The 17,471-nt window shown below is 57.8% G+C and overlaps 2 protein-coding genes across 2 annotated transcripts; one reads left to right on the forward strand and one right to left on the reverse strand.

Moving 5' to 3' along the window:
• Positions 1-1,177: 1,177 nt before the first annotated feature.
• Positions 1,178-9,270, reverse strand: ALKBH4 (alkB homolog 4, lysine demethylase). Its single transcript, XM_003318698.5, has 3 exons — positions 9,123-9,270; positions 4,006-4,203; positions 1,178-2,357 (listed from the first exon to the last, which is right to left on the reverse strand). Exons 1-3 carry the CDS (start codon positions 9,243-9,245, stop codon positions 1,770-1,772), a joined length of 909 nt encoding a protein of 302 aa, XP_003318746.2. The 5' UTR covers positions 9,246-9,270; the 3' UTR covers positions 1,178-1,769.
• On the forward strand, positions 9,271-17,305 carry LRWD1 (leucine rich repeats and WD repeat domain containing 1). The gene is made up of 15 exons (XM_519556.9): positions 9,271-9,569; positions 10,205-10,439; positions 10,542-10,658; positions 11,583-11,723; positions 11,963-12,067; positions 12,306-12,431; positions 12,507-12,621; positions 12,798-12,898; positions 13,099-13,306; positions 13,818-13,890; positions 13,986-14,126; positions 16,355-16,446; positions 16,591-16,746; positions 16,829-16,941; positions 17,046-17,305. Exons 1-15 carry the CDS (start codon positions 9,490-9,492, stop codon positions 17,184-17,186), a joined length of 1,944 nt encoding a protein of 647 aa, XP_519556.3. The 5' UTR covers positions 9,271-9,489; the 3' UTR covers positions 17,187-17,305.
• The last annotated feature ends 166 nt before the right edge of the window (positions 17,306-17,471 follow it).

Below are 17,471 nucleotides of genomic sequence, written 5' to 3' on the forward strand. Positions count from 1 at the left end.
TGGGCTGGCTTATCTGCTCCAGTGCAGTGAGGATCAGCTGGAGCTCCGACCTGACTCACATCTGGATGCACAGTGAGGGGCCCGTTGGGGCCGTGATACTGGGAGGAAGCCGGGCTCTGTGCTTTTGCTCCAAGTGAGTTGACCAGGGAGCCGAAGTTAAGGTGGCCTGGGAGCCACGTCCTCCCACCTAGCGGCTGGGCTCTCACAGCCACTAGAAACCCATCAGCCTTTCCCCTGGGTCTATGCGGGGCTCTTCAGCCCTCCTGGGAGCTCAGTGGCTGGGACGCTGCTTTACAGACAGTGCACAGCTCTGCCACCTGACAGCTCCCAGAGGGTTCTGGGGGTGACTGTAAAGAGTGGTGCTGGCCCTGAACCTTTCCTGTTCCCCTGGATTTAGTTCCCAGCAGGTGGTGAGGAACTGAACATTTTGTCCCATAGTGGTGGGAGAGAGGGCTGGCCACATGGGTCCAGGCCACCCCCTCAGCCTCCACAGCCTGCCCCGCACCCAGCCACAGGAACAGCAGAGCAGCTCCCCCATCCAGGTAAGCCCCCCCGCCACAGCCCCATCACAAAGGAATAGCCTCCTGGCGTAGTGGGAGGTGAGGAGCTTTTTTTGTTTTCCTTTTATTTATTTTAGGGACAGTGTCTTGCTCTGTTGCCAAGTTAAGTGCAGTGGTATGATCATGAGCTCACTGCAGCCTTGACATGGTGGGAAAGCCATCCTCCCACCTCAGCCTTTCGAGTAGCTGGGACTACAGGTGTGTGCCACCATGCCCAGATGCCCAGCTAATGTTTGTATTTTTTGTAGAGATGGGGGTCTCACTATGTTGCCCAGGCTGGCCTCAAGCAATCCTCCCACCTGAGCCCCGCAAAGACTCGGATTACAGGTGTGAGTCACTGCGCCTGGCCGGGAGCTTTAATTTTTCCTACTTGTTAACAGCGTTATGGGGCTGGGAGGAGGCTCTCAGATTTCCCTGCCCTCCTCACATCCCCCAACCCCCCCTGGGCGTGGGGGTGTCAAGCATGAGTCAGGCTGAGCCTGACTCTGAAGCTGTTCCCAGTTCTTTAGTCTAAACTTCAAATCTTCAACCAACTCTGTTCCCTAATCCAACACATTCCCCAAATGAAGGGACTGGACGGTGAGATATCGGGAAACCCCATGAAAATAGATGCATAATAAAGGTGAAAATCATTTAAAATGTTCCCATTTTTTTTTTTTTTTTCAAAACAGTCTTGCTCTGTCACCGAGGCTGGAGTGCAGTGGCGTGATCTTGGCTCACTGCAACCTCCGCCTCCCAGGTTCAAGCAATTCTCCCACCTTAGCCTCCCGAGTAGCTGGGATTACAGGTGCGAGTCACCACACCCGGCTAATTTTTGTAGTTTTTGTAGAGACGGGTTTTCACCGTGTTGGCCAGGCTGGTCTCGAACTCCTGGCATCAAGTGATCTGCCCACCTCAGCCTCCCAAAGTGTTAGGATTACAGGCGTGAGCCACTGTGCCCGGCCCCCAGTATTTTTTAAGCTCAAATGATCCCATGTCCCCAAGACTGTGACAAACTAAATAACCAAAAAAGTGTGGCCACGGTCCAGGTGGAAGGGGGCTGCCTGGAGGTACGTTCCCATCAAAACCTGCTCCTGGGCAGGGTTCACACTGCTCACAGCATCAGGGGTCAGCCATCTTCTCTTGAAACCCCGTGAGTTGCAGGAGGCCCTGTTCTGTGCTCCTCATTTCAATCCCGGGATCAGTCAAGTCTGGAGCCAAGGAGGCGGTTCACACGGGTCTTCCCTGGAAGGAGAGGGCGATCTGCAGCAGTTCCTGGCCCAGCTCTTGCTGCCTCCCTCCAGGGCCAAACTCAGCCGACAGCTCCCGGAAAGTGACGCAGACGCGGCGGGCCTCGATGTGTCTGCGGTGGATGGCATGCTTCCACTGGTGCCGTGCTGCCCCGGTGAGGACCAGCAGGGAGCGGGCGGGTAAGGGGATGGCCACCTCCACCTCCTGGCATAGCACCGACCGGCTGGGTGCTATCACGCTGTCCACCAAGGCCTCCGGGGCAGCTGACGGGGCCGAGCAGAGGAGCAGGCTCCCGGGCGCCTCCCGACACATGGACAGCACGGTGGGGGACAGGAGGTTGAGGCTGACCAGCCGCTCCCCCCACAGCCAGGCGTCGTCCAGGTGGGGGTCGATGGCAGAGCCCCGCTCGGGGCAGTAGTCCAGGTTGCACTGCTCGACGGGCCGGAAGCCCTCAAGCCCCGGGTAGAGGCCCATCCTCCGCACCACCTCCCGGCTGAAGCTGGGGAGGCCGCAGAAGCCCTCGGTCTTTAGCTTCTGTTTCCGAAAGTTGACTTTGGGGCCATAGTCCTGAAGGATGAAGACAAAGAGGACATGAGGTGTCTGAGTTTACGAAGATGTCTACCACAGACTAGGTGGGAAGAATTCAGTCACAGTGACCCAGGCAAGCAAAAGCCCCCTGGCTTCATGGAGGTGAAGCAGGAGGAGGCAGACTCAAGGAGACAGAAGTGACAGCAAATGGCCAGGCATGGTGGTGCATGCCTGTAATCCCAGCGCTTTGGAAGGCTGAGGCGGAAGGAGCTCTTGAGGCCAGGAGTTTGAGACCAGTCTGGGCAACAAAGTGAGACCTCCTCTCTACAAGAAATTTAAAAATTAGGCTGGGCATGGTGGCTCACGCCTATCATCCCAACACTTTGGGAGGCCCAGGCAGGTGGATCGTTTGAGCCCAGGAGTTCCAGACCAGCCTGGGCAACATAGCAAAACTCTGTCTCTAGTAACAAAACAAAAATTAGACAGATGTGGTGGCACAGGCCTTAGTCCCAGCTACTTAGGAGGCTGAGGTGAGAGGACTGTTGGAGCTCAGGAGGTTGAGGCTGCAGTGAGTGGAGACTGAGCCACCGTACTCCAGCTTGGGAGACAGAATGAGACACCCTGTCTCAAAATAATAATAATAATAATTATCTGGGCTTGGTGGCACATGCCTTAGTTTCAGCTACTCAGGAGGCTGAGGTTGGAGGATCGCTAGAGCCTGGGGGGTCAAGGCTGCGGTGAGCCGATATCACATATTGCACTCCAGTCTGGGCGACAGAGCGAGACCCTGTCTCAAAAAAAAAAAAAAAAAAAAAAAAAAAAAAAAAAAACCTGTACACAAATGTTCACAACAGCCAAAAAGTGACAACGCCAATGTCCATCGACAGATGAATGAGGAAATGAAATGTACAAACATCCAACAGGATGTCACAAAAGAATGGGGCTGGGCGCGGTGGCTCACGCCTGTAATCCCAGCACTTTGGGAGGCTGAGGCGGGCGGATCACTTGTCAGGAGTTCGAGACCAGCCTGGTCAACATGGTGAAACCCCGTCTCCACTAACAGTACAAGAATTAGCTGGGCATGGTGGTGGGCACCTGTAGTCCCAGCTACTTGGGAGGCTGAGCCAGAAGAATGGCTTGAACCCGGGAGGCGGAGGTTGCAGTGAGTTCAGGTCATGCCACTGTACTCCAGCCTGGGTGGCAGAGCGAGACTCTGTCTCAAAAAAAAAAAAAAAACAAAAAAAAAAACTACAATGAAGGGTGAGGGGGCACCCAGGGATGTTTGGACACAGGTGGGGAAGGAGTTGGAGGGAGTGGCGGGCCCGGGGAGGGGGAAGGTGGGAATGCGTGTGAGGAGACATGACACGGATGGTGACAATGGGAGGTGGGGGCGCCTGCAGCTTGGGAGAATGGGGTGCCTTCACCACCACCAAGCCAGCTGCAGAGAGGGGCAGAGAGCCCAGGAGCGCATATTACAGGGAGATGGGGTGCCCGGGTGCACCTCTGCCCATCGGACACATGTCCTGCAGCGAGTCTGGCTGCCCACAGCCCCAAGGTCTGGGGAACTCGCCCACTACCAACCCTGGAGGTTTGTGGGGTGTGGCTGCAAGGAGGGGGATGGCCCCCAGCAGTAGGGCTGTCTCCTCAGCGCAGCCCAGCACCCTCCATGAGCTCAGGGCCGGTCTACCTGCTTCCTCCGTCCAGACTGGGAGAGCTTCCAGGGGTCACGGTCCATGAGCCGCACCAACTCGGCTTCTTCCTCCCGGGTCACAAAGTCCTCGATCAGCATCACTCCTGGGAAGGGGAAGGCCCAGCCCTCAAAGTCAGACTCCTCTGCGCCCACGGCCCAGCCGGTGTCGGAGCAGTAAATGAAACGGTATGTTTTCTGCAAAAGAAACACAGGTCCACAGGCTGGGCAACACAGCAAGACCCGGTCCCTACGAAAAGTTAAAACAGGCCAGGTGCGGTGGCTCACACCTGTAATTCCAGCACTTTGGGAGGCCGAGGTGGGTGGATCACCTGAGGTCAGGAGTTCAAGACCCGCCTGGCCAACATGGTGAAACCCCATCTCTACTAAAAATACAAAAATTAGCCAGGCATGGTGGCAGGTGCCTGTAATCCCAGCTACTCAGGAGGCTGAAGCTGGAGAATTGCTTAAACCCAGAAGGCAGAGGTTGCAGTGAGCCAAGATGGCACCACTGCACTCCAGCCTGGGCGACAGAGTGAGACTCAAAAAGAAAAAAAAAGTTTAAATAAAAATTAGCCAGGTGTGGCAGAGCGCACTTGTCATTTCAGCTACTCAGGAGGCTGAGGCGGGAGGATCATTTGAGCCCAGGAGGTTGAGGCTACAGTGAGCCATGGTCGCGCTACTGCACTCCAGCCTGGACAACAAAGCAAGACCCTGTCTCAAAAAAAAAAAAAAAAAAAAAAAGGAAAGACACATCCTGGAGCCATGGCAGCCCCTGGCACTTGTGTGCCCTCAGGAGACCCTCTGATGGCTCATTCCTCCCCTCAGGACACCGTGGAAGGCAGCTGGAGTCTAGGGGGAGGTGCAGGCAGAGCCTCTGCCCCAGGCTGACCGGGGAAGGCCCGCAGCCCTCTTGAGCTAACACGAATTTGATTGGTTTCCTTTCTCACTTTCCTCCCCTGTAAAAGAGAAGGGTTTGTACAACATGTTTTTCCTTCTCCATTTTACAAAGGAGGCTCAGCAAAGTTAAGGAACCAGCCCGAGGATGGACAGCACCTCCTGCACTCCCATCTCCTCAGCTGCTTCCAGGAGGCCCCAAACTGCCTGACTACCTTGAATCTGTGCACGCTAATCTCTTTAGGTCTTTGCTGATGCCACCCCGGTGTCCCACCAGGGGTTGGCCCGTGCCTATCACCAGCGTGAGGGTCACCTAGGAGGGCAGCCACCTTCCCTACAGAGCTGAGCGTTCAGCTGAGCTCCTCAGTGTCCCAACCTCCCTTCTCCTCACTCTTGTCCTCAGGGCACCTTTCCAGACCCAGCATCCCCCTCAATCCTCATACCCTGGGAACTCCCACCCCATGTCCCTCTCTGCTCTGCCACCAACCCCGAGGCCTGGCGGTACTCTAAGGGTTCCCCCATGCTAAAGAAAGTCTAGAAACCAGGCCAGGCGCAGTGGCTTACACCTGTAATCCCAACACTTTGGGAGGCCAAGGTGGACTGATCACCTGGGGTCAGGAGTTCAAGACCAGCCTGGCCAACATGGCAAAACCCCGTCTCTATTAAAAATACAAAAACTAGCCGGGCGTCGTGGTGCATGCCTGTAATCCTAGCTACTCAGGTGGCTGAGGCAGGAGAATCGCTTGAACCCGGGAGGTGGAGATTGCAGTGAGCCAAGATCGTGCTAGTGGACACCAGCCTGGGTGACACAGTGAGACCCCATCTTGAAAATAATAATAATACTTTTTGTTTGTTTGTTTGTTTGAGATGGAGTCTCGCTCTGTCACCAGAACTGGAGTGCAGTGGCACGATCTCAGCTCACTGCAACCTCTACCTCCTGGGTTCAAGCGATTCTCCTGCCTCAGCCTCCCGAGTAGCTGGGACTACAGGTGCACGCCACCACGCCCAGCTAATTTTTTTCTTGTATTTTAGTAGAGACGGGGTTTCACCATGTTGACCAGGATGGTCTTGAACTCCTGACCTTGTGATCCTCCCGCCTTGGCCTCCCAAAGTGCTGGGATTACAGGCGTGAACCACCATGCCCAGCCAATAGTAAATTTTTAAAAAAGAGTTTCGCCAACGAAATAGCCAGTATTTGCATCCGTGGCACTGAACATTTTACATGGATTATCTAGTTTCATTCCCAGGACAGCCCCAAGAGGAAGGTACCATAACTATCATGGGCAGGAGGTGTAGACATGTGGAGGTTCTGGCCGGAGTCACCCAGTGAGGACTTCGGAGGCCACCAGAACTCAGCCCTGGGCTCTGTGGCCTGTCTCCTCTTCCTCTCCCATCTCCAGGCTCCTCACACCCTGGGCTGCCACTCACTGTGGGCCGCTGTCTTTCTCTGTTCTTCCCTCCAGGGACCTCAGCCCCTTCCAATGCTTTACTTCCAGCCACCGACTCCAGCTCAGACCCCTCCTGAGATTGGCACTATCTCCTCCTGCTCCTGGGGCCCTCCCACGGGAAACATTAAAACTGGGAGTCCCCCGTGTGTCGGCTGAGCAGGCTGGACTTGTCCGAAAGGCCATGGAGCACTCTTGAAGGGTTTTAAAGGAGTGACGAGGTCAAATGTGAATTTTAGAAAGATCTGGAGGGGGGAGGGGCAGATATGAAGGGTGAAGGCTGGAAAGCCAGTGAGGAACTGCCCCAGTGCCCTGAGATCCTGGATACCTCACTCTCCTTGTTCCATAGCCATCGGGTTGGGAAGATGTCACCTCCACATGGCCACTGGAACGGGTCAGACTTTCCGCAATTTTTTTCTTTTCTCTTTTTTTTTTTTTTTGTTTGAGGCAGGGTCTCGCTCTGTCACTCAGGCTGGAGTGTAGTGGTGCTCACAGCTCACTGCAGCCTTGACCTCCTGGGCTCAGGCAATCCTCCCACCTCAGCCTCCCAAGTAACTGGGACTACAAGCACACACCACCACACCTAGCTAATTTTTAAATTTTTTGTAGAGACAGGGTCTTGCTATGTTGTCCAAGCTGGTCTCAAACTCCTAGACTCAGGCGAGCCTCCTGCCTCAGCCTCCCAAAGGGCTGGGATTATAGGCATGAGCCACCGCACCTGGCCCCTTCCACAAATTAAAACTCTTAAGTTCATTCATATTGTTGTACAGCCGTCACCACCATTCAGAACTTTTTCATCTTGCAAAACTGAAACTCTTTCCCTATTAAACAACAGGTCCCCATCTCCCCTTCCTGAGCCCTCGGCAACAACCCTTCTACTTTCTGTCCCTGTGACTACCCTACGTAGCTCACACAACAGGAATCATGCAGTATTTGTCTTCTGTGACTGCTTCCTTAACTTAGCATCGTGTCCCCAAGGTTCGTCCATGCTGTAACATATGTCAAAATGTCCTTTTTTTTTTTTTTTTGAGACAGGGTCTCACTATGTTGCCCAAGCTGGAGTGCAGTGGCGTGATCACAGCTCACTGCAGCCTTGACCTCCCAGGCTCAAGCAACCCTCCCACCTCAGCCTCCTGGGTAGCTGGGACTACAGGTACGTGTCACCATGTATGGTTAATTTTTTTGTAGAGGTGGGATTTCACCATGTTGCCCATGCTGGTCTCAAACTCCTGGGCTCTGGCGATCTGCCTGCCTCGGTCTCCCAAAGTGCTGGAATTACAGGTGTGAGCCACCGTGCCCGGCCTGTCCTTCCTTTTTAAGGCTGAATAGTATTCTACTATGTGTATGCACCACATTTTGTGGATCAAGTCATCTTTTTTTTTTTTTTTTTTTTTTTGAGAAGGAGTCTTGCTCTGTCACCTGAGCTGGAGTGCAGTGGTGCGATCTTGGCTCACTGCAACCTCTGCCTCCTGGGTTCAAGCGATTCTCCTGCCTCAGCCTCCCGAGTAGCTGGGATTACAGATGTGCCTCACCAAGCCCGGCAAGTTTTTGTAATTTTAGTAGAGGCAGGGTTTCGCCATGTTAGCCAGGCAGGTCTCAAACTCCTGACCTCAGGTGATCTGCCCACCTCAGCCTCCCAAAGTGCTGGGATTACAGGCGTGAGCCACTGAACCCGGCCCAAGTATCTTGATAGATGCTTGGTTTGCTTCCATCTTTGGGCTGTCGTGAATAATGTCGTGAATATGAACATGGGTGTGCAAATATCTCTTCCAGACCCTGCTTTTAGTTCCTTTGGATATATACCCAGAAGCAGGATTGCGGATCATGGGTAATTCTATGTTTAATTCATGAGGCATGCCATACTGTTTCCATAGGACCTTGGGCACTTTTACCATGGACGTTGGGGCAGTCTTCACTGGCTTACCAGCCTCCACACCTTCATATCTGCCCCTTCCCTTCCCAGGATCTTTCTAAAATTCACATTTGACTTCATCACTCCTTTAAAACCCTTCAAGAGCTCTCCATGGCCTTTGGGACAAGTCCAGCCTGCTCAGCTGATGCACCGGGGAGCATCTGTGATCAGACATCCCCCCCCTCCCCCCCCGCCCCGCCCCGCAACCTCTCCAGCCTCATCTTTCTCACCTGAGGCATCACCAATCCACCTTCCTACCCCACGCAGTTTTCTGGGTTGGAATGCCCTTGCAACCAACCACAGTCCTTCCATGCCAGCCCAAAGGCGCTGAGTTCTTTTTCTTTATTTATTTTCTTTTTGTGAGACAGAGTCTCGCTCTGTCGCCCAGGCTGAAGTGAGGTGGCTCGATCATAGCTCACTGCAGCCTCCAGCTCCTGGGTTGGAGCGATCCTTGAGTTCCTTTTCGTTAGTTAACTGGAATTCACTGTCTCCTTGCCCATTGCAGTCCACGGCCTTCAGGCACCGTTGGACTGGTATTCAGCACCCTCGATCGACCCTTTCCGTGTCATCTCCCTGCAGGCCCGTGAAGCTCCCAGCGCCAGACCCGAGAGGCTACGTCGAGGTTTGCAGGCAGATCGCCCCAGAGTCCCCGAGGTGACCTGTAATCGAACCCACCCACGCTCCAGCTCCTTCCCCACTCCCAAACCCGCTCCTTAAAGCCCTCATCTCCTCACCCTGCATCACCCCTACCGTAAGGGTCCCTCACAGGCTTCGATCCCGGCCCCTATCATGGCCAAGCTGGACCTCAGTTTCCCCAGATGCAGAGCGACGTTTGTGGGCGCGGCCCCTCTCCCACCCCTTACCGCTGGGGGCAGCTCCCAGGGCGGGTCACCGCCGCGCTGCCGCTCGCAGATCAGACAGGTCCGGATGCCCTTGCAACCGCATTCCCGAAGGACTTCGGGGGTCTCGGCGGCAGCCGCCGCCATCGCGCCGTCCGCGTGGCCAGGGCGCAGGCACGGCCGTGGGGGCCGCTGGGAGTTGTAGTCCGTGCGGGGCGGGGGCACGAGGCCTGGGTTCCGCTTCCTTCCGGTCGTTAACGCCCACGGGCTCGCGCGGCGCCGCCTCCTGGGCTCAGTTACCGCGGACGCCAGTACCGGGCTCCAGGAGACGCAGGGCGACGCCACACGTCGGGGTGGCCGACTGGGTCAGCGCGGGCTGCGCCTCCTCGCCATGGGCCCCCTCTCGGCGCGGCTGCTAATGCAGCGCGGGCGCCCCAAGAGCGACCGGCTGGGGAAGATCCGGAGTCTGGAGTAAGAGCCGGGCAGGGGGTGAGGCTGTGTCCTCGGGGCCGGGCGGTCGGGAAGAAGAGCGGGGACCCTCCCCAACGGCCCGCTTGTCCCCGTTATCGCCCTCTGGGTTCGGCAGAGTGGTCCAAATGTCTTCTTGTTGGGAGATCGTGGCCCCACCCGCTCGCCGGGAGCCCCGAGGGGCCTCATCCCCTGAAGGGAGCCCGGACAGTTAGGGGCACAGCCTGCCGCTATCGTTAGAGGGCCTGGGAAGCACAGACGAGCCCCCGAAGGATCAGGAAGAGCATCCTAGAGGGGGCTAGGATGCCCCCCAGTCCTAATAGTTGCAGGTTTTTTTTGTTGTTGTTGTTAAGTGGTGGGGAGTCGGGAGTAGTGGCGCGCGCTTCTAGTCCCAGCTACTCGAGAGGCTGAGGCGGGAGGATCCCTCAGCCCAGGAGTTGGAGGCAGCAGTGAGCTATGATCGCGCCTAGGCGACTGAGTGACACCCCGTCTCTAAAAATAAAGTAACGGCGGGATGGGCGGGGCGGCTACACTTGTACGAGAAATGTCAGGTGAAAAAGCCTTCTGAGGTACCCGGGGCAGATTGGTGTAGGGTGCAAAGCCTGCCCGCCCCCTAAGCCTTCTGCCCCCAACTCCAGCCTGTCAGGATTGGAGCTGCTTTCCGAGCACCTGGACCCCAAGCTCCTGTGCCGCCTGACGCAGCTGCAGGAGCTTGACCTGTCTAACAACCACCTGGAGACGCTGCCGGACAACCTGGGCCTGTCCCACCTGCGTGTCCTCCGCTGCGCCAACAACCAGCTGGGGGATGTTACTGCCTTGTGCCAGTTCCCCAAGCTCGAGGAACTCAGCCTGGAGGGCAACCCCTTCCTGACGGTAAGTGGGAGCCTCCCACCAGCTTCATACCTGGGGCCAGGACTCTGTTGGGCTCAGGCTTAGCATCTCCTGAGCCACTGCTCTTCACCCCCTCTTCCCCAGGTTAATGACAACCTGAAAGTCTCCTTTCTCCTGCCCACGCTCCGTAAGGTCAATGGCAAGGATGCGTCCTCAACTTACTCTCAGGTGGAGAACCTGAATCGGGAGCTGACCAGCAGGGTAAGGGGATGAGAGGATTATTGTGTGCTTAGGAGCTGTGGGGGCATTGGGAGAAGGATAGAATTGGACATCAGGAGGATGTTGAGGAGGGTGACTGATAGAGGCTCTTTGCCCCAACAGCCCCTAGCCTGATGTGCTACTTTATTTATTTATTTATTTTTTGAGATAGAGTCTCACTCCGTCGCCCAGGCTGGAGTGCAGTGATGCGATCTTGGCTCATTGCAACCTCTGCCTCCCAGGTTCAAGTGATTTTCCTGCCTCAGCCTCCCGAGTAACTAGGATTACAAGCACCTGCCACCATGCCCAGCTAATTTTTTTTGTATTTTTAGTAGACAGGGTTTCACCATGTTGGCCAGGCTGGCCTCAAACTCCTGGCCTTAGGTGATCTGCCCGCCTTGGCCTCCCAAAGTGCCGGGATTACAGGTATGAGTCACCACACCCGGCCTGACTCTTCTAAGTAGCTTTTTCTGGGGTGTTTATTTTTTACCTTTTTTTTTTTTTTTTTTTTTTTTTTAGAGACAGGGTCTTGCACTGCTGCCCATGTTGAAGTGCAGTGGTGTGATCATATCTCACTGCAGCCTCCAACTCCTGGGCTCAAGCGATCTTCCCGCCTTAGCCTTCTGAATAGCTGGGGCTTTAGGCGCATGCCACCACGTCTGGATCATTTTAAAATTTTTTGTAGAGATGGGATCTTGCTCTGTTCCCCAGGCTCCAACTCCTGGCCTCAAGCGATGCTTCTTCCTCAGCCTCCCAGTGGCTGGGACTATAGGCACCTGGGTTGTGGCTGGTGTGTGTGTGTGGTGTTTATGAGGCTGTGATTCCAGGAGGCTTCCAGCAGGTGGCGGGATTGATTCCCTGAGATGGAGGGTTGGGTCCGGAGGAGCTGGGGTGGGCCGGGCCTGAATCTGGTCCCTCTTGCACCAGGTCACAGCTCACTGGGAGAAGTTCATGGCCACACTGGGTCCTGAAGAGGAGGCTGAGAAGGCCCAGGCGGACTTTGTGAAGTCGGCTGTCAGGGATGTCCGCTACGGGCCCGAGTCCCTCAGCGAGTTCACCCAGTGGCGGGTATGTCCCTGTCCCAATGTACAGGGAGTCACTGGCTCTCGTATCCCTAGCTGCCTGGAGGTCCCTGGCCATGAAGGGCTGAGGGGCTGTGGGAGTGGGGTGAGTCAGGGTGGGCAGCCCTGTTGGCTGGAGAGGCCCTTCCCCAACTCTGGAAGCATAAGCTCCCCCTGACTATGCATCGGCAGGGCTGGGGGCACCTGGGACTCTGCCCAGCTTCCTGATGGCCTGGCCCCACCCAGGTGCGGATGATCTCTGAGGAGCTGGTGGCCGCCAGCAGGACCCAGGTGCAAAAGGCTAACAGCCCAGAGAAGCCCCCAGAAGCTGGAGCTGCCCACAAGCCCAGGGTGAGTGCAGCTCCCAGGGCTCTGAGGCCAGCCCAGTCCCTCCTCCCTGGAGAAGCTTCAGGAGACCAAGGCGTCCTGGGCATGTGCCCAGGAAGCACCCCAGGTCCCGGCTCACTCCCTAGGCGACCCCGGGCCAGCCTGGGCCTCCTGCATCCGCAGTGAGGTGGGGTCCAGCCTGTGATGGGGAGGAAGGAAGCCCCAGGCAGACAGGCCCATGGTCACAAGGCCCCCTCCACAGGCCAGACTGGCGGCCTTGAAACGGCCAGACGACGTCCCACTCAGCCTCTCTCCCAGCAAGCGGGCGTGTGCCTCCCCGTCGGCCCAGGTGGAGGGCGGCCCTGTGGCAGGCTCCGATGGCAGCCAGGTGAGCTGAGGTGGCAAGGAGCAGGTGGCAGATGAGTCGGGGCTGGGCAGCCGTGACCCTTCTCTCCCCCCACAGCCTGCCATGAAGCTGGAGCCCCTGCACTTCCTGCAGTGCCACAGCAAGAACAACAGCCCCCAGGACCTCGAGACCCAGCTGTGGGCCTGTGCCTTCGAGCCGGCCTGGGAGGAGGGTACATGGTGGCGGGCAGGCGGGGCAAGGGCCGCTGGAAATAGGGCCGCCTGGATGGGTGGGGGATCAGGAGACAGAGCTTAAAAGGCGCCATCAAGGCTGGGAGGAGGAGGCTGCAGGGAGGACCTGGATGGGAAATGTCTCTGCTCATCCGACCTCTCAAAACCGGGCACTCAGGGGCCACATCCCAGACCGTGGCCACGTGCGGCGGGGAGGCTGTGTGCGTAATTGATTGCCAGACGGGCATCGTGCTCCACAAGTACAAGGCACCCGGCGAGGTGAGTGCAGGGCCCTGTCCCTGCTGGGCAGGGGTGCCCGACTGACTCCTGAACAGCAGCATGGGGATGGATGCAGGCTCGGCCCCCTGCCCCACGGCCTTTTTCTTTCATGCTGGGGCTCCCTCCCCCAGGCCCGGGCTACCCGCGTGTTCACACCAATAGCTCTGCCCCAGTGACTGTTTACTCTAACCCCCGCCCAGGAGTTCTTTTCTGTGGCCTGGACCGCTCTGATGGTGGTCACACAGGCTGGCCACAAGAAGCGCTGGAGTGTGCTGGCGGCTGCAGGCCTACGGGGCCTGGTCCGGCTGCTGCACGTGCGTGCCGGCTTCTGCTGCGGGGTCATCCGGGCCCACAAGAAGGCCATCGCCACCCTGTGCTTCAGCCCCGCCCACGAGACCCATCTCTTCAGTAAGCCCCTCCCCTTCACCCCTGGGACCCCCAAGCACCCCTGTCCTGCTGCCCCAGTAGCCTCCACGCTCCCCTCCCTGGGATGGCTGGGAGCTTGGGCGCCTGCCGGGCCCCAGTCTTCACCGCTCTGACTCCAGCTTTGGCAGGAAGCCATGTCGCTTCAACCCTGGCTTTATCCACAGCCTGCTCTGTGGCCTCGGAGTTTTCCAACAGCCTGGGCCACTCTGTCCCCTGTCAGTGACCTGGGGGGATGCCCCTGCCCCCGGGTGTGGCGCCCCTGTCAAGGGGGATGGATGAGCCACAGGAAGTGGCCGCTGGAGCCACCGCATCAGGTTAGATGGAGGAGACAGGGATTGGGGGCCCGGGAGTGTTCCTGTCTCCTAGCCTTGGCCCGCCCTCCCTGCCTTGGAGGGGCTGGCCTTGGGACCGTGGGCTCAGCCTGGGATGCAGCCAGCAGGAGGGAGCAGGGTCACCTCAGGGCCACTTCTCCCCTACCCCACCCCCTCTTCAGCGGCCTCCTATGACAAGCGGATCATCCTCTGGGACATTGGGGTGCCCAACCAGGACTACGAATTCCAGGCCAGGTGATGCTTTGGGTGAGGCTGGGGAGTGACCAGCTGCTGGGGCAGGGACACCTCGGTCTGGGTCTGATGCTCTGTTCCCCCTTGCCCACTGGCAGCCAGCTGCTCACACTGGACACCACCTCTATCCCCCTGCGCCTCTGCCCTGTCGCCTCCTGCCCGGACGCCCGCCTGCTGGCCGGCTGCGAGGGCGGCTGCTGCTGCTGGGACGTGCGGCTGGACCAGCCCCAAAAGAGGAGGTGAGGCTGGGCAGGGGGCGCCTTGGAAGCCAGGCCTCTGCACAGGGTGGCTGTTGGCCCAGATGGGCTCACAGCAGCCTGGGCACACCCGGGTAACCATAAGGGTTGTTTTTAGAGGCCTCTTCGCAGAGCTGGCTTGTCCCACCTTTCTGCCAGGCTCTGGAGGAAAGGACTCTGACCCTGCTCTCACCCTGGGTTCAGCTGTGGGACTGGGCCATGATGACCTCCCCTTCACCTGGGGTTTCAGCACCATGCTGTGCCCATGTGATCCAGCCCACTCCTGCCACTCATCAGCAGTGTGATGGTCCTCTGTGCTGGCGTAATGTCCTCATCTGTAAAGAGGGGCCGATGGCTAGCGGAGGGCAGGCTTTGGAAGTGCCACGTTGAGGCTTTCTGGCTCATCTGGAAGGCCTCTGAGACAGGGCTTGGCAAGGGGTCCCTGTCCTCTTGGGGCCCCCAGCCTACTGGGGAAGACAGATGCTCAGCAAAGGTGGCCAATCAAAATCCCACAGTGTGATGCCAGCTACGAAGGAGAGGGAAAAAGAGTAACCGGCAGAGGGACACTAGCGTGGGGGCCTCAGGGAACTCTGCTGAGGTGACCAGTGGCAGATGAATATTCTGGGGCTCACGCTTTCCTCCCTGGGAGCCCGGTGAGGGAGTCAGCGGGCGGAGGGTGGGGAGGTGCTTGCATGGAGGAAATGGTACGTGCAAAGGTCAGTGGCAGGGGAGCCGGCTGGCCTGCTCCCCCATGTGGCCACAGCTGGGTGGACCCAGCCCAGAACGAGGTGGCAAGGGTGCCTGGGCGGGGCACGCTGGGCTTTGTCAGTCACGGTAAGCTTTGCATTTCTATTTACTTTTTATTTGAGATGGAGTCTCCCTCTTGTCACCCAGGCTGGAGTACAGTGGCTCAATCTCGGCTCACTGCAACCTCTGCCGCCAGGGTCCAAGTGATCCTCCTGCCTCAGCCTCCCGAGTAGCTGGGATTACAGGCGCACGCCACCACGCCCGGCTAATTTTCTTTTTTTTTGAGATGGAGTTTCACTCTTGTTGCCCAGGCTGGAGTGCAATGACACGATCTCGGCTCACTGCAATTTCCACCCCCCCACCGGGTTCAATTAATTCTTCTGCCTCAGCCTCCCAAGTAGCTGGAATTACAGGTGCACGCCAACACACCTGGCTTATTTTTGTATTTTAATAGAGATGGGGTTTCACCATGTTGGCCAGGCTGGTCTCGAACTCCTGACCTCAGGTGATCCACCCGCCTCAGCCTCCCAAAGTGCCAGGATTACAGGTGTGAGCCATTGCACCCAGCTGATTTTTGTCTTTTTAATAGAGACGGGGTTTCCCCGTGTTGGCCAGGCTGGTCTCGAGCTCCTGACTTCAGGTGATCCACCCACCTCAGCCTCCCAAAGTGCTGGGATTACAGGTGTGAGCCACTGCCCTGGGCCAAGATTTGGATTTTTAGCTTACCTACAACAAACAGCCCAGGAGGAGCTTCGACACAGCAGCTGCTGTGTTGAAAGGAGCAGCAGGGGCCTTGGCGGCAGAGGTGGTGGTGGCGGTAGTTATGGGCTTCTCTTTCTCACCAGCAGCCCCTGGGCCGCCGCCTCCCTCCCTGCCCGTATGTCTGGTCCCTGTGTCTAAGATGCTTCTTCTCTTACCCTCTGCCCAACTGGCTCAGGCCTGGCCCATGGTTAGCTGCTGGGCCACTCTCCTGGCTCCAGGCTAGCCTCCGAGAGTCAGGTAGCTGCCGGGACACTTCTCCAAGCAGACACTCCCACACACTCAGCTCTGAACCATGCAGCAGCCATTCCCCCATTCCCCCGTCTTTTGAGTCAGAGCAGATGCCCCCAACAGCCCCCTGGGCCATGGCCTGGAAACACCTGCTCTACTTGGCTGCCAGGAGGCCCCTGTTCATCTCACACTGGGTCCCAGAGGCACTGGCTCGTTTCAGAGCCTTTTCCGACCCCCTGGCCTAGCCCCGTCCTGGAAGAGCCACCCCTCGTGCCTCTGGGTCACTACTGTGACTCGGGACACTCAGGTGCTGGCTCCCCCTTCCAGGGCAAACTGAACCTTCCTAGGGCCAAGAATGTATCTCTTTGGTGGCATCTTCTGTGCAGCCTTCACACAGGGCAGGGTCCCCAGCAGGTGCCCTGCAGATGCCTGGGTGAGTGGGCAGCTCTCTATCTGCAAGGAATGGCCAACTAGCATCTCGTGCTGCCCCACAGGGTGTGTGAAGTGGAATTCGTCTTCTCTGAGGGCTCCGAGGCATCTGGACGGAGAGTGGATGGGCTGGCATTTGTGAATGAGGACATCGTGGGTGAGTGAGCTCAGCTTGTGGGACAGCCTGGCCTCTGGGCACACAGATGGACCGCTTGTCCCTGGGCTAGGCTTCTGAGGATCTCTAGTGGGAGAAGGTGTCTGGGAGGGGCCACCCTGCACAGCTCTCCCTTCTCCCCCACAGCCTCCAAGGGGAGCGGCCTGGGCACCATCTGCCTGTGGAGCTGGAGGCAGACGTGGGGGGGCCGGGGCAGCCAGTCCACGGTGGCAGTGGTGGTCCTGGCGCGGCTGCAGTGGTCGTCCACCGAGTTGGCCTACTTCTCGCTCAGTGCCTGCCCTGGTGAGCCTGCCCCCCTGCCCGCCCCATCCCGCAGGCCTCCGGGAGCTCTGCCCCCACTCAGACTCCACCTCTGTCCCAGCAGATAAGGGGATTGTGCTCTGTGGGGATGAGGAGGGCAACGTGTGGCTCTACGACGTCAGCAACATCCTGAAGCAGCCACCCCTGCTGCCGGCAGCCCTGCAGGCCCCCACGCAGGTACCGCTCAGCTCACCCTGCCCAGGCTTGGGCTGGCAAGGCATCAGGTGCCCTGCCTTTGGTCAGCAGGAGCCCAGCCCAGCCCTCCCCTCTCTCCCCACCAGATCCTGAAGTGGCCCCAGCCCTGGGCCCTTGGCCAGGTGGTGACCAAGACCATGGTGAACACGGTGGTGGCCAATGCCTCCTTCACCTACCTCACTGCCCTGACGGACTCCAACATCGTAGCCATCTGGGGGAGGATGTAGCCTCACACCATCGCAAAGGACCAGGGATGCAGCTAACTTATTCAGCTTTGGGCCGATGGGGGTGGGGGGGGGGGGGTCTTTCAGTGAATATTTTTATTAAACTCTACTGTGGACAAGAAGCCTGTGGAAAGGTGTTTCGAGTTATGCAGGAAGAAGTGTTCCTGCTTTGACTGACAGGCAGGCCCAGGAGTTGAGGCTTCTAGAGCAGAGACTCTTGGGAGCTCATGGGTTTGCACACTTCTCTCCGGCTCAGCGCAGCCCCTGGACTCCGGATCTTTGGTCCAG

This window comes from Pan troglodytes, chromosome 6 (assembly GCF_028858775.2).
Source record: "Pan troglodytes isolate AG18354 chromosome 6, NHGRI_mPanTro3-v2.0_pri, whole genome shotgun sequence".
Taxonomy (NCBI): domain Eukaryota; kingdom Metazoa; phylum Chordata; class Mammalia; order Primates; family Hominidae; genus Pan; species Pan troglodytes.